General features: G+C 41.7%; 1 protein-coding gene across 1 annotated transcript in view; it reads right to left on the bottom strand.

Annotated features, from left to right (window-relative positions):
• zfpm1 (zinc finger protein, FOG family member 1) overlaps positions 1 to 14,072 on the bottom strand; it is a 117,764-nt gene that overhangs the window by 58,466 nt on the left and 45,226 nt on the right. The window contains exons 2-3 of the mRNA XM_046037064.1: positions 11,260 to 11,406; positions 4,143 to 4,280 (exon numbers count right to left, since the gene is read on the bottom strand). Of these exons, the coding sequence (XP_045893020.1) occupies positions 4,143 to 4,280; positions 11,260 to 11,406 (285 nt within the window). The remainder of the gene's footprint in view (positions 1 to 4,142; positions 4,281 to 11,259; positions 11,407 to 14,072) is intronic.

The following is a 14,072-nucleotide window of genomic DNA, read 5'->3' as shown; positions in this document are numbered from 1 at the left end:
TTCTCTCAACTGTTTATGAGAAATGCCTGATACATGGTGGACATTTGGTATGAACGAGAGCACATTAGCCAGTGACTCCAGTCCCACATGACATGCAGGACGAGGAGGAAGAAGAAGAAGGGGAAGAAGATCAAGAAGAAACAATTAAAAGAAGAAAAAGGGAGAGATGTATGCTGTCAGGGGGTGGAGGGTGGGGAGGAGGGAGGGGAGGGGGGCTGTTAGTGGGGTTTTAGTGGTGATGGAGAGACCAGAGAAGGAGAAGGTGGATGGATGGAGGGAGGGGGGATGGAAGCAGGAAGGGGAGGTGGAGGAGGGGGGGCTTGACGATAAGAGAAAAATTCAGACCGGTCAAAGTTTCCTTTTTGCCAATCGTGCTCCTGATAAAGACAGCGCCTGCTCCGGAGCTGATAGAGGGGCTATCTCTCTCCCTTACTCTTTCTCCTCCCTCCTCCCTCCCCCCTCCTCCGCCATCCCTCTGCCTCACTCACCCAGCAGTTAGTTTGTGAGAAGGAGAGGAAGGAAGAGAAGAAAAAAAAACAAAAAAAAAAAACGAAGGGCCGTATCAGTGCAGCATCATGGTGCTACCATCAACCAGCCACCGTGCAGCAATTAATATCGCTCCAATTACTGTTAAAGGGACAAGGCTGGGACAGGACGATAATGAACACATCCTCTCTTCCCCACCAGAGGAATTAAAATACATGCACACACACACACACACACACACACACACACTCAACACTGCGCAGACACACAAGCACAGACATACATAAAACGTGTGCTGCTTGAAAAGGAAATAATGCGAGATAGTGCGGTAATCTTATTGCATTGTTTAACTCATTGAAGACAACAGACAGAGAGAAATAAATAACCAAACAAACCTCGATAAGAGAGGAAATAAATAATAAAATTATGGCGATTTACTTGTTATCTCCTCTTAGCCGTGTGTGTGTGTGTGTGTGTGTGTGTGTGTGTGTGTGCATGTGTGTTTTTGTTAGGACTTGAATATATTTTCTCTCGGCCTGTCACATTCACCTCTCATGTTCACGGGAACGGCAGGACAACACAAACAGACCCTGAAAGACACTAGGGAGAGACAACACAGAAAAACATCTCCAAGACACACACAAGAACACGCAGACACACAAACAAAGCCATGCAGGGCTGGTTAGAGCCACTTAAAGGTGGGGTATGTCATTCTACTCCAGTACACGTCTTTGTGTGAAATTTAGCGAATGTCTCCTCACGGTCAGCTAGCTGTATAAATTAAAACGTCTGGTGTTCGTTGGTTCCCTATTTACAGAGGCAGGGCTGAGCACAAAGTGGCTCGGACCGAGCAACACAACACTGTTCCAGCTGTTCCAGCCACGATCTGTGTGTCAGGTAATGTTAAATGACTTGCCAGTGGACTTTCAGCTTACTTTCTACTTTGCCAAGAAGCATATTAAGAGTTAAGTGATGGTATGTTGTCCGTATCCCTGGGATCCCCGGTATCCCAGTCATTTTGGACGATTCTGCAGCACACCGTGTGCATTAAAAGGCTGAAATTCATCGTTCTTTTCCTGGTTACAGTACGTGTAAAGTAAGGGTGTGGAGCAGGGGTGTGCGATATTACGATATTTGATTGTGAACGATTAACAACCTTTTCAGAGAGATCGTTAGTATCGTGCTACAGTGCACGCAGTTGACAGCTGCTCTGTCCTCGTGTCCTCCGCTGTCTACAAAGGCTACACTGTAACTGGTGGGCGTCCTAAAATTAACATTAAAGTTCCCCGTGTCCCCACCGGCTGCTCTGCCTCAACTCTGTGATTTACGTTTGCTGATGTGATGATGCTGTTATCTAATTAGCTCAGCTAGCCTAGTGTTCATTGCTGTCTCAGCCCAGACCGGGAGCTCGGAGCACCTGGGGAGTGTGTTATGTTACACCTCTACTCAAGCACTGGGGGTTTTCAGCCCAGGATAACGTCAGTGAGCGAGCAGGCAACGAAACCGCACTAAGCAGCCTCCCAGTGAACACGGCGGGAACGGGACCGAACACAGAGACCAACAGGAAATACGGTACCGAGGTGATTTAAAGAGTTTGTTGATGGACAGATACATTTACTTTTTTTGGCTAAACTGCTAACTGTATCTGTCTGTATCTGTGGCGAGTTAATGTTACTTCGGTAAGCAGTGCTGCTAGCTGTCCTATTAGCTGAGTCAGCCCCGGGGTGCCAAGAGCCAAACCCGGCAAGAAAACCACCTCGGTCCTGTATTCCCTGTCGCCAAACTGTTCTTTGCCGGTCTCAGAGGCTGTGTTCGCGGTGTTCACTCACTGATAGCTGAACCAGTCCGCACACTCTATGACAGGGTAGGGGGGCGTTGTGCACATTCAGCGCTATTGGCTACTGCAACTGCCAATCAATTTCTGTAACAAGTCCCTCCTTGCCTTTGTGTTTTTAAATATGCAGAAGCAAATAGCACATTAATGGGAAAATCAAATAAAAATATGTATATTAAAATCCTTAAAATGTTACAAGAATCATTTCTTTGTTGCTGAATGAATCATTAGGCTACAGTGTAGACGATTAATAAGGTTATAAGGTTCTATTAAACGAATATCTTGCAAAACTTTTTTCAGCGCACGCACAGAACGGACAGCTAGAAGACCGTGTGGAGATATTGACAAAAAAAATGGATGGATTAGAATCGCTTACCCCACCTTTAAATGTTTTTAGTAGCTTAACCATAACCATATCTTCATCACAGCTTATGTATATACGGTTTTATTTATTATGTTCCCATATTTTAATATAGGCCTACACTTAATATGTTGTGTGTGTAGCATGAAGGGACTACAAAATTTGTTTCATTATGCAGCCTTGTGCTGAATAATGACTAATAAACAACCTTCTACCTTGTAAACGTAGGCAGGATTAGATTTCTTAAGCCTCATTTATAATGTTGTGTATTTGGCTCCTTCAAATAAAAAAGGAACCCGAATAAACCTTGAGTTAAAGAGCTAACCACCACACAAACAGGTGTGTACTAATAACAATACAGTAAAGAACATACGTTAACTTTTGGTGCAACTGCACAGCTCTGAGAAACTCTGCTATAGACATTTTTTCTCTATAAATTGTCATAGCAGGAACAGCATACAGGCCGGTGTTACTAATAACATTCACAATGTAGGGTTTTCCCCAGGAAATTGGTTAGTGGAGACAAAAGCGTTGCTGGCGCCTTACAAAAAGAGCTCACCACAGTGAGTCTGATTTCAGTCATTATTAATGCAAAACAAACAAAAACAAAGAGCTGCTGGTACAAGACCAGCTCTAACTTTCGTTCTGTCTGCCATTAACCTGTATTTCAGTCAGACAATGCAGCACAAGTAGTATTTATGAGCTGAGTTCAAATTTCACACTACTTCAAAGATCTGACAACAGAAACTCTTTAGGGACTTCAACTGCATTAAAACACAATATATGATAACAGAGTGAGGGGGGGCGAAGGTCTCCCTCTCTCTCTCTAATTACAAACATGTTAAACTAGTTTTGCTATATTTGTAAGTCAGTTATGTGTATCATTAAAAAATATATAAAAGAAACACTGGGCGATGTCCTCTTCAATAGTTGACAGTAGATCTGATCCTCAATCAGCACAAGCCTAGCTGGCAACAGCTGCCATCAATACAAAGCAAAGACACATGTTGTCTCATGCTGGATTGTTGCACATTTCTTGACTGATTGAATTTGAAATTTACTACAAGCCTCTCTGTGGGGTCCCTTGACCCTAGATATGTCCTTTATAGAATCCAAGTTGTGCAGGGTGGTATAATGCTGAAAAATTGCTGTAAGTTTTATAAATTGCTGTGTAATACTTTTAATATGAATTCTCACCATACCATTAAATATTGTGAATGTTTTTCCACTTGGTTAACACCGTACGCGAACACCTAATGATTTCATCATCAGTGCTTCCTGAACAAGTACGAAGAACTAAAAGTTTTCACAATCCTTGAGTACAAGCAAATACTGGAATTGTTCCCTCAGCCCAAAATTCACACTTCATCTTCCTTTTGCTTCAGCACTTTTGTTTTGGTTAGTTCCAAATACCAAATGACATGTTTACTGGCTGTACTGGACCCCTGTGAGCGTACTGACCTGGACCCCTCCACTGTAACGCCTCCTCTTCTTCCTCCCCTTCCTCTTCCTCCTCCCCGCCACTGTGCGTCGGACCTTGCTCCTCCCCGTCCTCGTCTTCATCATCGGGCCCTCCTCGAGAGTCCTGTGTCCTGGGCTCTGGATACACAACACAGACAGTCAGATTTAAAACACACCCAGTATGAAACGTCAGTTTCGGCCTTGGAAACCCCACATCGATGGTAACCTATGTGTGTGTCTAAATGTGCCCCTGTGTGCGCGTCTGGGCAGTGGCTGTTCCTGTCTGTTGATCAAAGGCAGCAGTGAAAGGACTCCCTGAGCTGTGGAACACAACGCCTCGCCACGCAGAGATGGACCCTTTGATTCTCATTGCAACTATGGAGAGTCAAAGACGCATCAGAAACATCTTCACTCTCTACCTCTGGTTTGGTCTTTTTTTGGGCTCTTTCCCTCCGTCTTCCTCCAGCTTTTCATTCTCTCTTCATCAATGCCCATCGTCCCAATGTGCTCGTCTTTCTCTTCCCCCGTTTCTCTCCATCTCCTCCCCCTTAACCCCCTCAGCCTGTCACCTTCTGCGGAGACTGAGGCTGCCTGTATTCCTCTAATCAGCACTGATATCGCTGCAATTGATCAAGCTGATTACCAAGCCTCCTGCTCGCTGATCAAAGAGATCTGTGTGTGGTTCTGCACGTGGGCTGTGTGTGTGTGTGTGTGTGAACCTAAATGTCTGGATGTTTATGTGTGTGTAATGATGTGTTTATCTAGCATGCATATATGTGCACCCTGACCTTTGCCTGTGCAGCTGGTATCAGCCGGTTCATCACACCGCTGGGTCCCTCCCTATTAGCAAGACTCATGATTAGTTAGATTAGATTAATAGTTGCATCACAGCACCTCAGCCTATCTGAGCTGAAGATCTCTCTCTTCTTGTTCTCTGGTCTTGCAACATCATCGGGCCAAGGGTTAGGGTGACTCAAAAGCTGACTGCATGGAAACGGATCACAAACATTCACTATTAATCTCACTAATAATTGTCACTGTAGTTACAACAAAATGAAGTGACCCTGCTCGTTAAGGTGGAAATTTCAGCTGATATGTGAGGGAACAATTTAAAAAAAAAACACCAACTGGAAACTGCTTCCAGTTTCCAAATAGAGTATTGCAGTTAGTGTTGTGCAATGGTTTTCATGATTACAAGTAGCCTTCCCAAACTACCTTGTTGTTGGGTAGGAAAGCACCAACACTGTCACAGAGATCGTCTGTATCAACATGAAGTAGAGGGTGAAATCATCCACACTTCGCCACCTTTCATACATTGTTTTACATATGAGGGAATTCAAGTACAGTTCAGGTGTGTTTTATGTAGAGGTTAAGTGAGTAGGTAAAAGTAACTAAAAGCTACCTTTGTGGGTGGCCCACCAGCAATAATATCTGGCCCATGATGGCAGCAAAAAAAAAAAAAAAAAAAAGGATCTCATGACATCATGACAGCAAAAGTTATTTACATGATCACTTCCTCTTAAGTGATTGTGTCTACAAAATAAAAGCACGGGAACGTCTTTGCAGCAGTACTTTATGGTGTGTTTAATTGAGAGCTTTTACTTTGAAAAGTTCTGAAGGAAATTTAAAAGAGTCTCTCGTTTGCTTGACACACCTGAGAAACGCAGGAATTTCCTCTGCCTGGAGAGACTGGGGAAATGAAAATAAGCCTCCGTAGGTTGATGTGGACCCATCGCCGGGAGTCCTACACTAAAACGAACATGTAAAACGATCTCTTCATAATCAATTTGTTGAAAAGGGAGAAAAATAATACTAGCAGCAAGTAGGGATTCAACACAACCCTTCGAACGGGAGTCCTGTGCACTACTGACTAAGCTAAACAGGCACACAGTAAACTACGGATTATAAATGATAAACTGACTATGTTCTGGCCCGCCATCTACTGATTTGGAGAAAATATGGCCCGATGCCATACTTATTTGCCAACCCCTGATTTAAACTTCTGTAATTGATACTACTATCCTAACCCCCGGTATTCTGGGAAGACCCCTATTATGAGTCTCCATCCAGGCTAAGAGAAGGAATAATAGAGAGACATCTTTTCTTCATTGCTATAATAGATTTAGTATCAGAGCTTGTTAAGATTTTCTTTGAATATGTCCAGAAGTTGGACACACGCGTAGTGTAGTTTCTGACTGGACAGGTTATTAAATAATCCATCACACACTGATATGACGTGTATATGACTAGAATGTACAAGGCAGCTGGGTACAAGAACATCTCAATCAAAGCTGACTGCAGATTTAGAGTGATGATGTGTAAAGAAAACCTTGAGAAAGACATCATGGGAATAACTGATATGCTGTGAGTACCCACAGTTAGAGAAAACTCAAGGTTTGATTAAAACATTATCCTTCAAACGGTCTATATTTAAAAAGCAGTTAATCCACTCTCTCTCCTCATGTCTTCTGTCCTTTGTCCAGATTCCTGTCCTCCTAACTTTTGCCCTTTTCTTCACTTCCTCCTTCCAAGCTCCTATTTTGTGCTCTCCCTCCCCTTCCCCAAATCCCACCCCGTCTTCAGCCTCCACCCTGATAACACCTCAGCTGTCTGCACAAAGCCCATGTTTACCCTTGCATTCCCGCTCCGATAAACAGCGATAGCGCCCAATCGATACCAGCCATAAACGGCCCCGCTACCACGTGACACCCTCACACTCTGCCGTTATTAATGTAACAGTTGAGAGATTGGATCTGCATCGTCAAATAAATCAACACACGCACACACACAAAAAGAGAAGCAAGTGCACACATACACACAACATCCAGCTTCACGTCACGTCCACCTTTCGACTTCATCCAAGCAGACACTCATCCACAGCAACATACTGTACACACACTAAAGCAAGCAGACCTACACACACACACACACACACACACACACACACACACACACACCTCCCCCCTGCCTAAACAGTGCCATTATTTTCAGCTATAAATCACATTGAATGGCACATTGATTTTATCCTGCAGGGGCTGAAGCAAGGGAGGGGAGCTAGAGACACAGTTATTGCGTTTAATATTATCAATATTATCTCCCATATCATCTCAGACAGGGAGGCAGGTATCAGGAGGAGTCGACAGACACTTTTCTGCCAAACCCCCTCCTCCCTCTCTCCCACCTCCCCCCCCCAACAGCGAGACAGTCTCCATCAATCTGATAAGCTGAACTTCCCCTGTCACACCTGCAGGGCAAAGTCACCCAACAATCTTGCCTCCGAACTTCTACAACCCTCTGTACATTTCTGTTCCTTTTTTCTTTCTGATTAGAAAGCTGCCTTTTGTTTCCTCGTTGGTCAATTTGGTGGCACAGATGAAGCTGAAAGGGTATTGGACTGAACCAAGGTATGACGCCTCGAGTCCTCTGCCTTGTGCACACCGGCTCCAGAAAGCAGCACGTTAGCAGCAGCTGCATACGTCTGTCAGTGAAAAATGAAGCGTATCTGTTCCATCAAATGTGCATGAGACAGACGACTGACACGGGTGTAGACAGGGTGTTATTGCTCCCATCAGAAGTGCTGGGACTGGAAAAGACCTATATGGTTGTTTTTAACTGCCATTTGTTTGGAATGTTGAAATGTATCAGTGAATTCACTATGAGAAGTGATGGTGAGCGTCCCTCACATGCATGATGGTCCTTCAATAAGGCTTCAACGGCAAAATAATTTTTAAAATCCATCAGTGATGCAGCTGGTGAAGGAACAGATAACTGTCTTCTTCCTCGCTGTTAGAACATTTTTAATTTACTGACTCACACTCTCGCATACCAGGAGCCAAATATCGTGTCCTGACATGTCTGAATGAAACTGTAAGGAACATTAACGTAAACATCACCTATGCCTGAATGGCATAAAGCCATCACTGCAGTCTGCAATGCTGCATATTTTTTGTCTAAAAAAGGGCTTTGCATTCTTCTCAGAGAGAATCACTATGATCTGTACAGAACCTACAGGTAAAACATATCCTGTTGGTCAACCCTGGCACATATACCGCATCATCTATCAATATTTGATAATCACCCGTGGGGCAACATGTTGGGTATTAGGGTGTTAGGCTCCAGATTATCTAGCCTCACCCCTACATACTAGAGCTGCAACTAGGGCTGGACGATATGTCCAACAATGTTATCACGATGTAAAGTTTCATGTTTCGATATCGATTATTATCACGATAAGTATCAAATCCCTATTTCTTTGGAGTTTAAAGGCTGGTTTTTACTCCTGAGTGAAAGTTGAAGAAACCTGATGGTTAATTGTGGTTTAAACTCATCTTTATATTCAATACTTGAGGCCAAACAGTGGATCACAAATCTGAGGCAGAACATTCAAAACAATTATGATAAAATCTTTGTCAACAAATATGCATGAGTATGAGCTGCGACAGATGTTAATTTAGTTATTAGTTAGTTATTTTTTGATCAATCATTTAGATACAGTTTCCCCTCAAAAAAGCCTAGAGCCTGAGGTGAACGTGATTAATCATTTATTAATTGTGTGAAAAAGTTCACAAAAATTGTGAAAAACCATCACCCATCACAAGAGTGCCCATGTGGCTATGGGGCTAAGGCACCGACCCTGAACCGCAACGTTCCCTGTTTGAGTCCCATCAGGGGCAGTCTGTAATAAAGGCATAAAAACACCCAGAAATTATAAATAAATCCCACACAATTTCTCAATTTCCAACGGCGACATCCTTGAACTGCTCATTCAACAGTCCAACCAGAAACCGTTTCCATTTCCATGACATAAAACAGATTCTCATGGGAGAATTGCACTATTATCAAAGTTGCCTGACAACTGACTAATTGATTAAGCAGCTAATCATATCAGCAGTGCACACGCACAGGCCAGAACTGTCCATCATGATGATACCAGAAGAGATTATGACCTTTGTCATTTGTCCGTTTATGCATCACACAGAGTTTCTCCATCACTACTGATCAGCTTCTGTTGGAAATAAAATGGCAAAAAACAAACTGGCTTACAAAAATCATCCTGATTGGTCCAAACAAGGGCATGACAATTAGAGGTCAAAAGGAGGTAACATACTGACTAATCAGCCTAGAAGTGGATTTTATCAGGTTTCCTGTGATGTATAAGTATGATTACCTTGTTATGAAAGAAGGACCAACTGTAGAGCAATTCTGAGAAGTGAGAGGGGAAAAAAACACCACAACAGAGAGAGAGACGTACTGAACAGATGCTCAAGTGTTCCTCAATAACGTTCTATCAGCATTGTATCAGCATTAATATACTGGCTCACTCTGTCAGGCTGAGGAGGAGGGTGTGATGGAGAGAACAGACTGCTTGGTCCTGTTACTGGTAGAATGTGTTTTTCTTGCTAAAGTTATCAGGGTGGTTATCGCCAGTCCCTCTCCCTCTCTCTCTCTCCCCCACCCTTCTTCACCATCTCTCTCTCTCTCTCTCTCTCTCTCTCTCCAGATGGTGGATAAGAGGCCTTGCCTTTATTAGCCAGCGCTGGCCAGATAAAGACCTGGTATTGATCCCAGGTTGAAAGAGCAGGTTCGTCAAACATGGCTGATTTACAGAGAACTGATAATGGCAGCGCTGGGCAACTGAGGAACCCCAGAAAAGAGAGAGAGAGGAGTAAATCAACAGTGTGATGGGGAGGGCTGTGTGTGTTGGGAGGAGGGAAGGTGGCCGGGTGAAAGCACACACTCACACAAAAACACACACACAAATAAAGAAACAAAAAGACGCCATGTCTGTTTGCTATCAACAGACAAAGTTGCTCAAATGTGCAGTCTGCCTGAGTTCTCTCATCTTCTTTTTCTTATACAATCTAATACACACATAACCCACTTCTCACCTCAAACACACACACACACACACACCTATAGCTAATCTCTAATCTCGTCTCGATTAGCACCTGACAGAATTTCCATGGGTTTATCTAACCAAGCCAACCAACAGACGCTTATCACTTCCAGCCCCAAAATTTCACAAGAGCAGGAATTTTTGAGATTAAAAAAACACAGCTAGTGAAATCTTGAATAAGTCAAAAGAATATGACTGAAAACTCTGCTATCACACCGTACAAGGGTAGCTCGGGATAAGAGGTGCATGAGGGGGCAGATTCACTGGAGCCAAGATTGAACCCTGAATTTTTTTTTTATTTATTCGTTTAGACACAATAGAGATAAAGGAGTGATACATGTGGAAAGCTGCAACCTCATACTGGTTCTTCAGTCTTTCTGAGTCTCTCTGGGTGACGTTAACAGTCTCCTGACAGATAGTGGGACGTCAGTTGATGAAAGAAAGACTTCATGTCTTGATGAGGATATAAATCTGGTATTAACCACTAATATAACTGCCAGTGAACCAGACATCTGGATCTTTTTACTTGAAGAGGTTCTTACTGCTGCATGTTGTCAGTGCGTCATTACAGTCAGTGTGATACAGTGAAGTAATACAAACACAATAAAACAAGGGTGGTGAAATATTTTCATGTTTTCCTGATTACATAGTAAAAGAATGAGTGTGAGCATGTCTTAAGTTCTTTGGTCAGTTCACCCACACACTGCCAACCTTTTATCCTATGTAAAAAGTATTCCCAGTGAAAACAGGTCACAGTAAAGGTCTGTGGACTATCCAGAAGCGTCCTTGGTGACTATTTGAGCTCTCAAACGAACATTACATTAGTTCATTCACAGATCACTGGATCCAGCTTGTCAGATATGAATATTTGCCGGTTTGAATACTAGTCTGTGTCACTAAACTGATTATGTTTGGGTTTTGGGCAAAACAAGTAATTTTTGACATTTTATGGACAAAGTGATTAATCAAGAGAGTAATTTGCAGATTAATCAGTGCATTAACTGTTCAGCAGATCTTTTGTGCTGGACCCATTTTAGAACTTCAACGTCTTCATGAGAAGTACAATCAATCTTTAAATTCAATAGATGATACTTTTACATTCAAGCTCACATTCAGGAACTGACAGTGGGCCCTACATCCGTTGCTCATTTTGTCCTTTAGCTCCTTTTTAAAAATGTTTCCTGTGCTAATATCTTCTGTTGGATTTTGGACTCTTCTCACCTTCATTGTACAGTGATATGTACGGTGGGGGGCTGGAGCTGTCGCCCTCCGCTGAATCATCTGGGTCCGAGGCTCCTCCCTCCTCTCCTGATAGGCTGAGGTTGTCCGGTGTGTTTTCTTCACCGCCGTCGAGATCCCCGAGGGAACCTGCAGGAGGAAGAGGAGGGAAAATTAACAAGTGAATCTATATTTATGCTGGTCAAATGCACTCAAGCCTATCCTGGTCCCTGTTGGGACTTCATACTGACCCTGACAGAATTTGAAAATAGAAGAAAAAAAGGAAAATATTGCCATCTGGATGGATGGAGAATTTATGTAAGATAAGAATAGCACATCTAAGCTAAAGTGCAGTTTGAATATTAAGATAATTATAAGAGTATCACCAAAAACAGGTGTCCATAAAGTAGAAAACTCTAAAACCTCTGTCTGGGGACACAGAATAATATTACACTTGAGGCCTGCAGAAGGCAGGATCTGAGTTTAACTGTCTCCCCATGGGCCTAGAGTCTAAAAGGACTGGTCCCAGAGAGGTGAAAAATAAAACTAAGTGAGATTGTTAAACAAGCTACTTATGGTTGTATGTACTATAGAAGGGAGGAAAAATACCCTAAACACACTGATCCATTTTTTTAACTGGACTCATTCAAAAAACGGTTTCAAGAATTGGACACGCTGAACGGTCTAATCCAGAAGATTAATAGCAAGAAGCCAAGGGGGACCTTAAAGCCAAATTACAGTATACCTAAAAATGTAGCTAAAAGAGTGATTAGTGCAGGGCTGATCTGTATCAATTACAGTTTCATAATCCCTGCTGACCATAGTAATTATACAGTACTTTTGATCTATTTTAGCCTGTTTGAAGATTACACCCAAAAAATGGAGTCAGTTAATATGGATTTAATGTGACTTTTTTTGTCAGATTGCTTCATTAATTATACTCCTTCTATAAGATGGATACACCAGACTGCTTTAATGGTACATTAAGACCTCTAAGCCTTGAAATATATGGTCATATTTACTGCCTGTTTTTCTGTATCTAAAGACTAAGTATATAGTTCAAGGCTTGATGATTATAAAAAGCAGTTTCTATTATGTTCATCTGCATCAGATGACATGCGTCATTCTCTGTTCCCGAGACGATCCCATGACACAATTATTATTAATTCAGGGTAACAATTTCATTTAAGAGGATTAGGGAGTGCTAGAGTGAAGCAGAAATGGTTAATACGCTGCAGACAGCTGAGGGAGAAAACAACTCATACATAATGATGATGTAGTGGAAAGTCAAGGAGGGTGGGCACATTGTTTCACAATAACTAAATCAGAGTGAAATTAATACCAAGAGAAAACCAGGATCCACCCCCCCCACCCCCCACTCGCCTTTCTCCCCCAATCCAGACAGGTTGTAAATTAATTTTCATTAGGTTGTTCCGAACGAACAGAGGGATTGTTTCGGAGCTAAAGCCGTGACTGGGGGCGTATATATTTACAATACTGGAACAAAAGGAGTCTATAATCTATACAAAGAACACAACAATACCCATGAATAAAGAAGCTTGTAGAAAAAGGGAAAGGCAATTTTTCTAATTCTGTTAATTTCACTTCCAAAGCAATTAAAAGCAGGCAGAGATAATGCTTGGAAACAATCGCCGGCTGACAAAGTGTTTCTGTCTTTGTAAATGAAACATCTTTAGGCTAATTTCAACTTCCACGCCTGCATGGTTCACTCTAATTTCAGATAAAATTAACACAGCTAGATTTGGACCTTCATAAAAAAATTTTTTTAAAAAAGAATGGAGAAAGGAAAAAAAAGATAGATCCTGTATACAATATTTTTAGAATTAGGTCTACGTCGCCTGAGCTTTGCAAGATCTAATTTTCAGTATCTATAAGGACATTTTCATACAATTAATTTTCCTTTAATCATAATTGTACAAAGGCACTTCTCTGTATAAAAATTCCAATTATATTTCCTGTTTAAAATGTAAGTTTGAATTATGATTTCTTTCCTCATTACGGCTCTGGTTTAATGAATCAATCACTGCATCACTGCTTTCAGACATCAAATGGTGCGGAAAAGTTTCAGCTCCACTTTCTCCCCTCTTTAATCCAAGGAGAAATATTCTCCCTTTCCCCTTCTCTTCCTGTCTCGGATAGTTGGCAGAAAGGATAGCTGGGCCTGTGTGATAAGTGCAGAACATTCTCCTTCATTTGCCAGTTTTAAAGTTAAAGCCTTGTTAATTGTTATAGTGTGATATCCACAGGAAAATTGGACTGAACTCATTCAAGAGATGGAGAAATAATAAAAAGACATAGCCCACATGTGTATCTCTGTACAGTAGGAGGGACATCAATTAAGTTGAGACTTATCCGACAGCACCACTGAACTTTCTAGGTTGTGAACTAAAGAAGGAGGATCTTTTTCATGAAAAAAAGCCTAAAGCTTAAATGTATTCATATTTCCAAACTTACGGTTCTCTGGTGAATAAAACTTGTGACATGTTTGAAAGATGAAATTCAGTACTTCAAATCAGTTCCAGGACAGAGAATGAATGAACTTTCTCTACGATTTTTTTTGTTTTGATTAATCAAAGAGGTTTCTAGAAAGATACTTTCTCCTTCGCAGGTATACCAACGGAGGTGGACTGACACAGCTTTGACATCTGCCTCAAAAAAATTATTCTAGAAGGTTAAAAGAAGAACCGACTGAATAAACGCTGTAGTGGATAAAAAAAAGCAGAGCTACTAATATATATATATATATATATATATATATATATATATATATATATATATATATATATATATATATC

This window comes from Micropterus dolomieu, linkage group LG22 (assembly GCF_021292245.1).
Source record: "Micropterus dolomieu isolate WLL.071019.BEF.003 ecotype Adirondacks linkage group LG22, ASM2129224v1, whole genome shotgun sequence".
Taxonomy (NCBI): Eukaryota; Metazoa; Chordata; class Actinopteri; order Centrarchiformes; family Centrarchidae; genus Micropterus; species Micropterus dolomieu.
The sequence above is the reverse complement of the archived record's forward strand: the minus strand, read 5'-3'. Positions and strand labels throughout refer to the sequence as shown.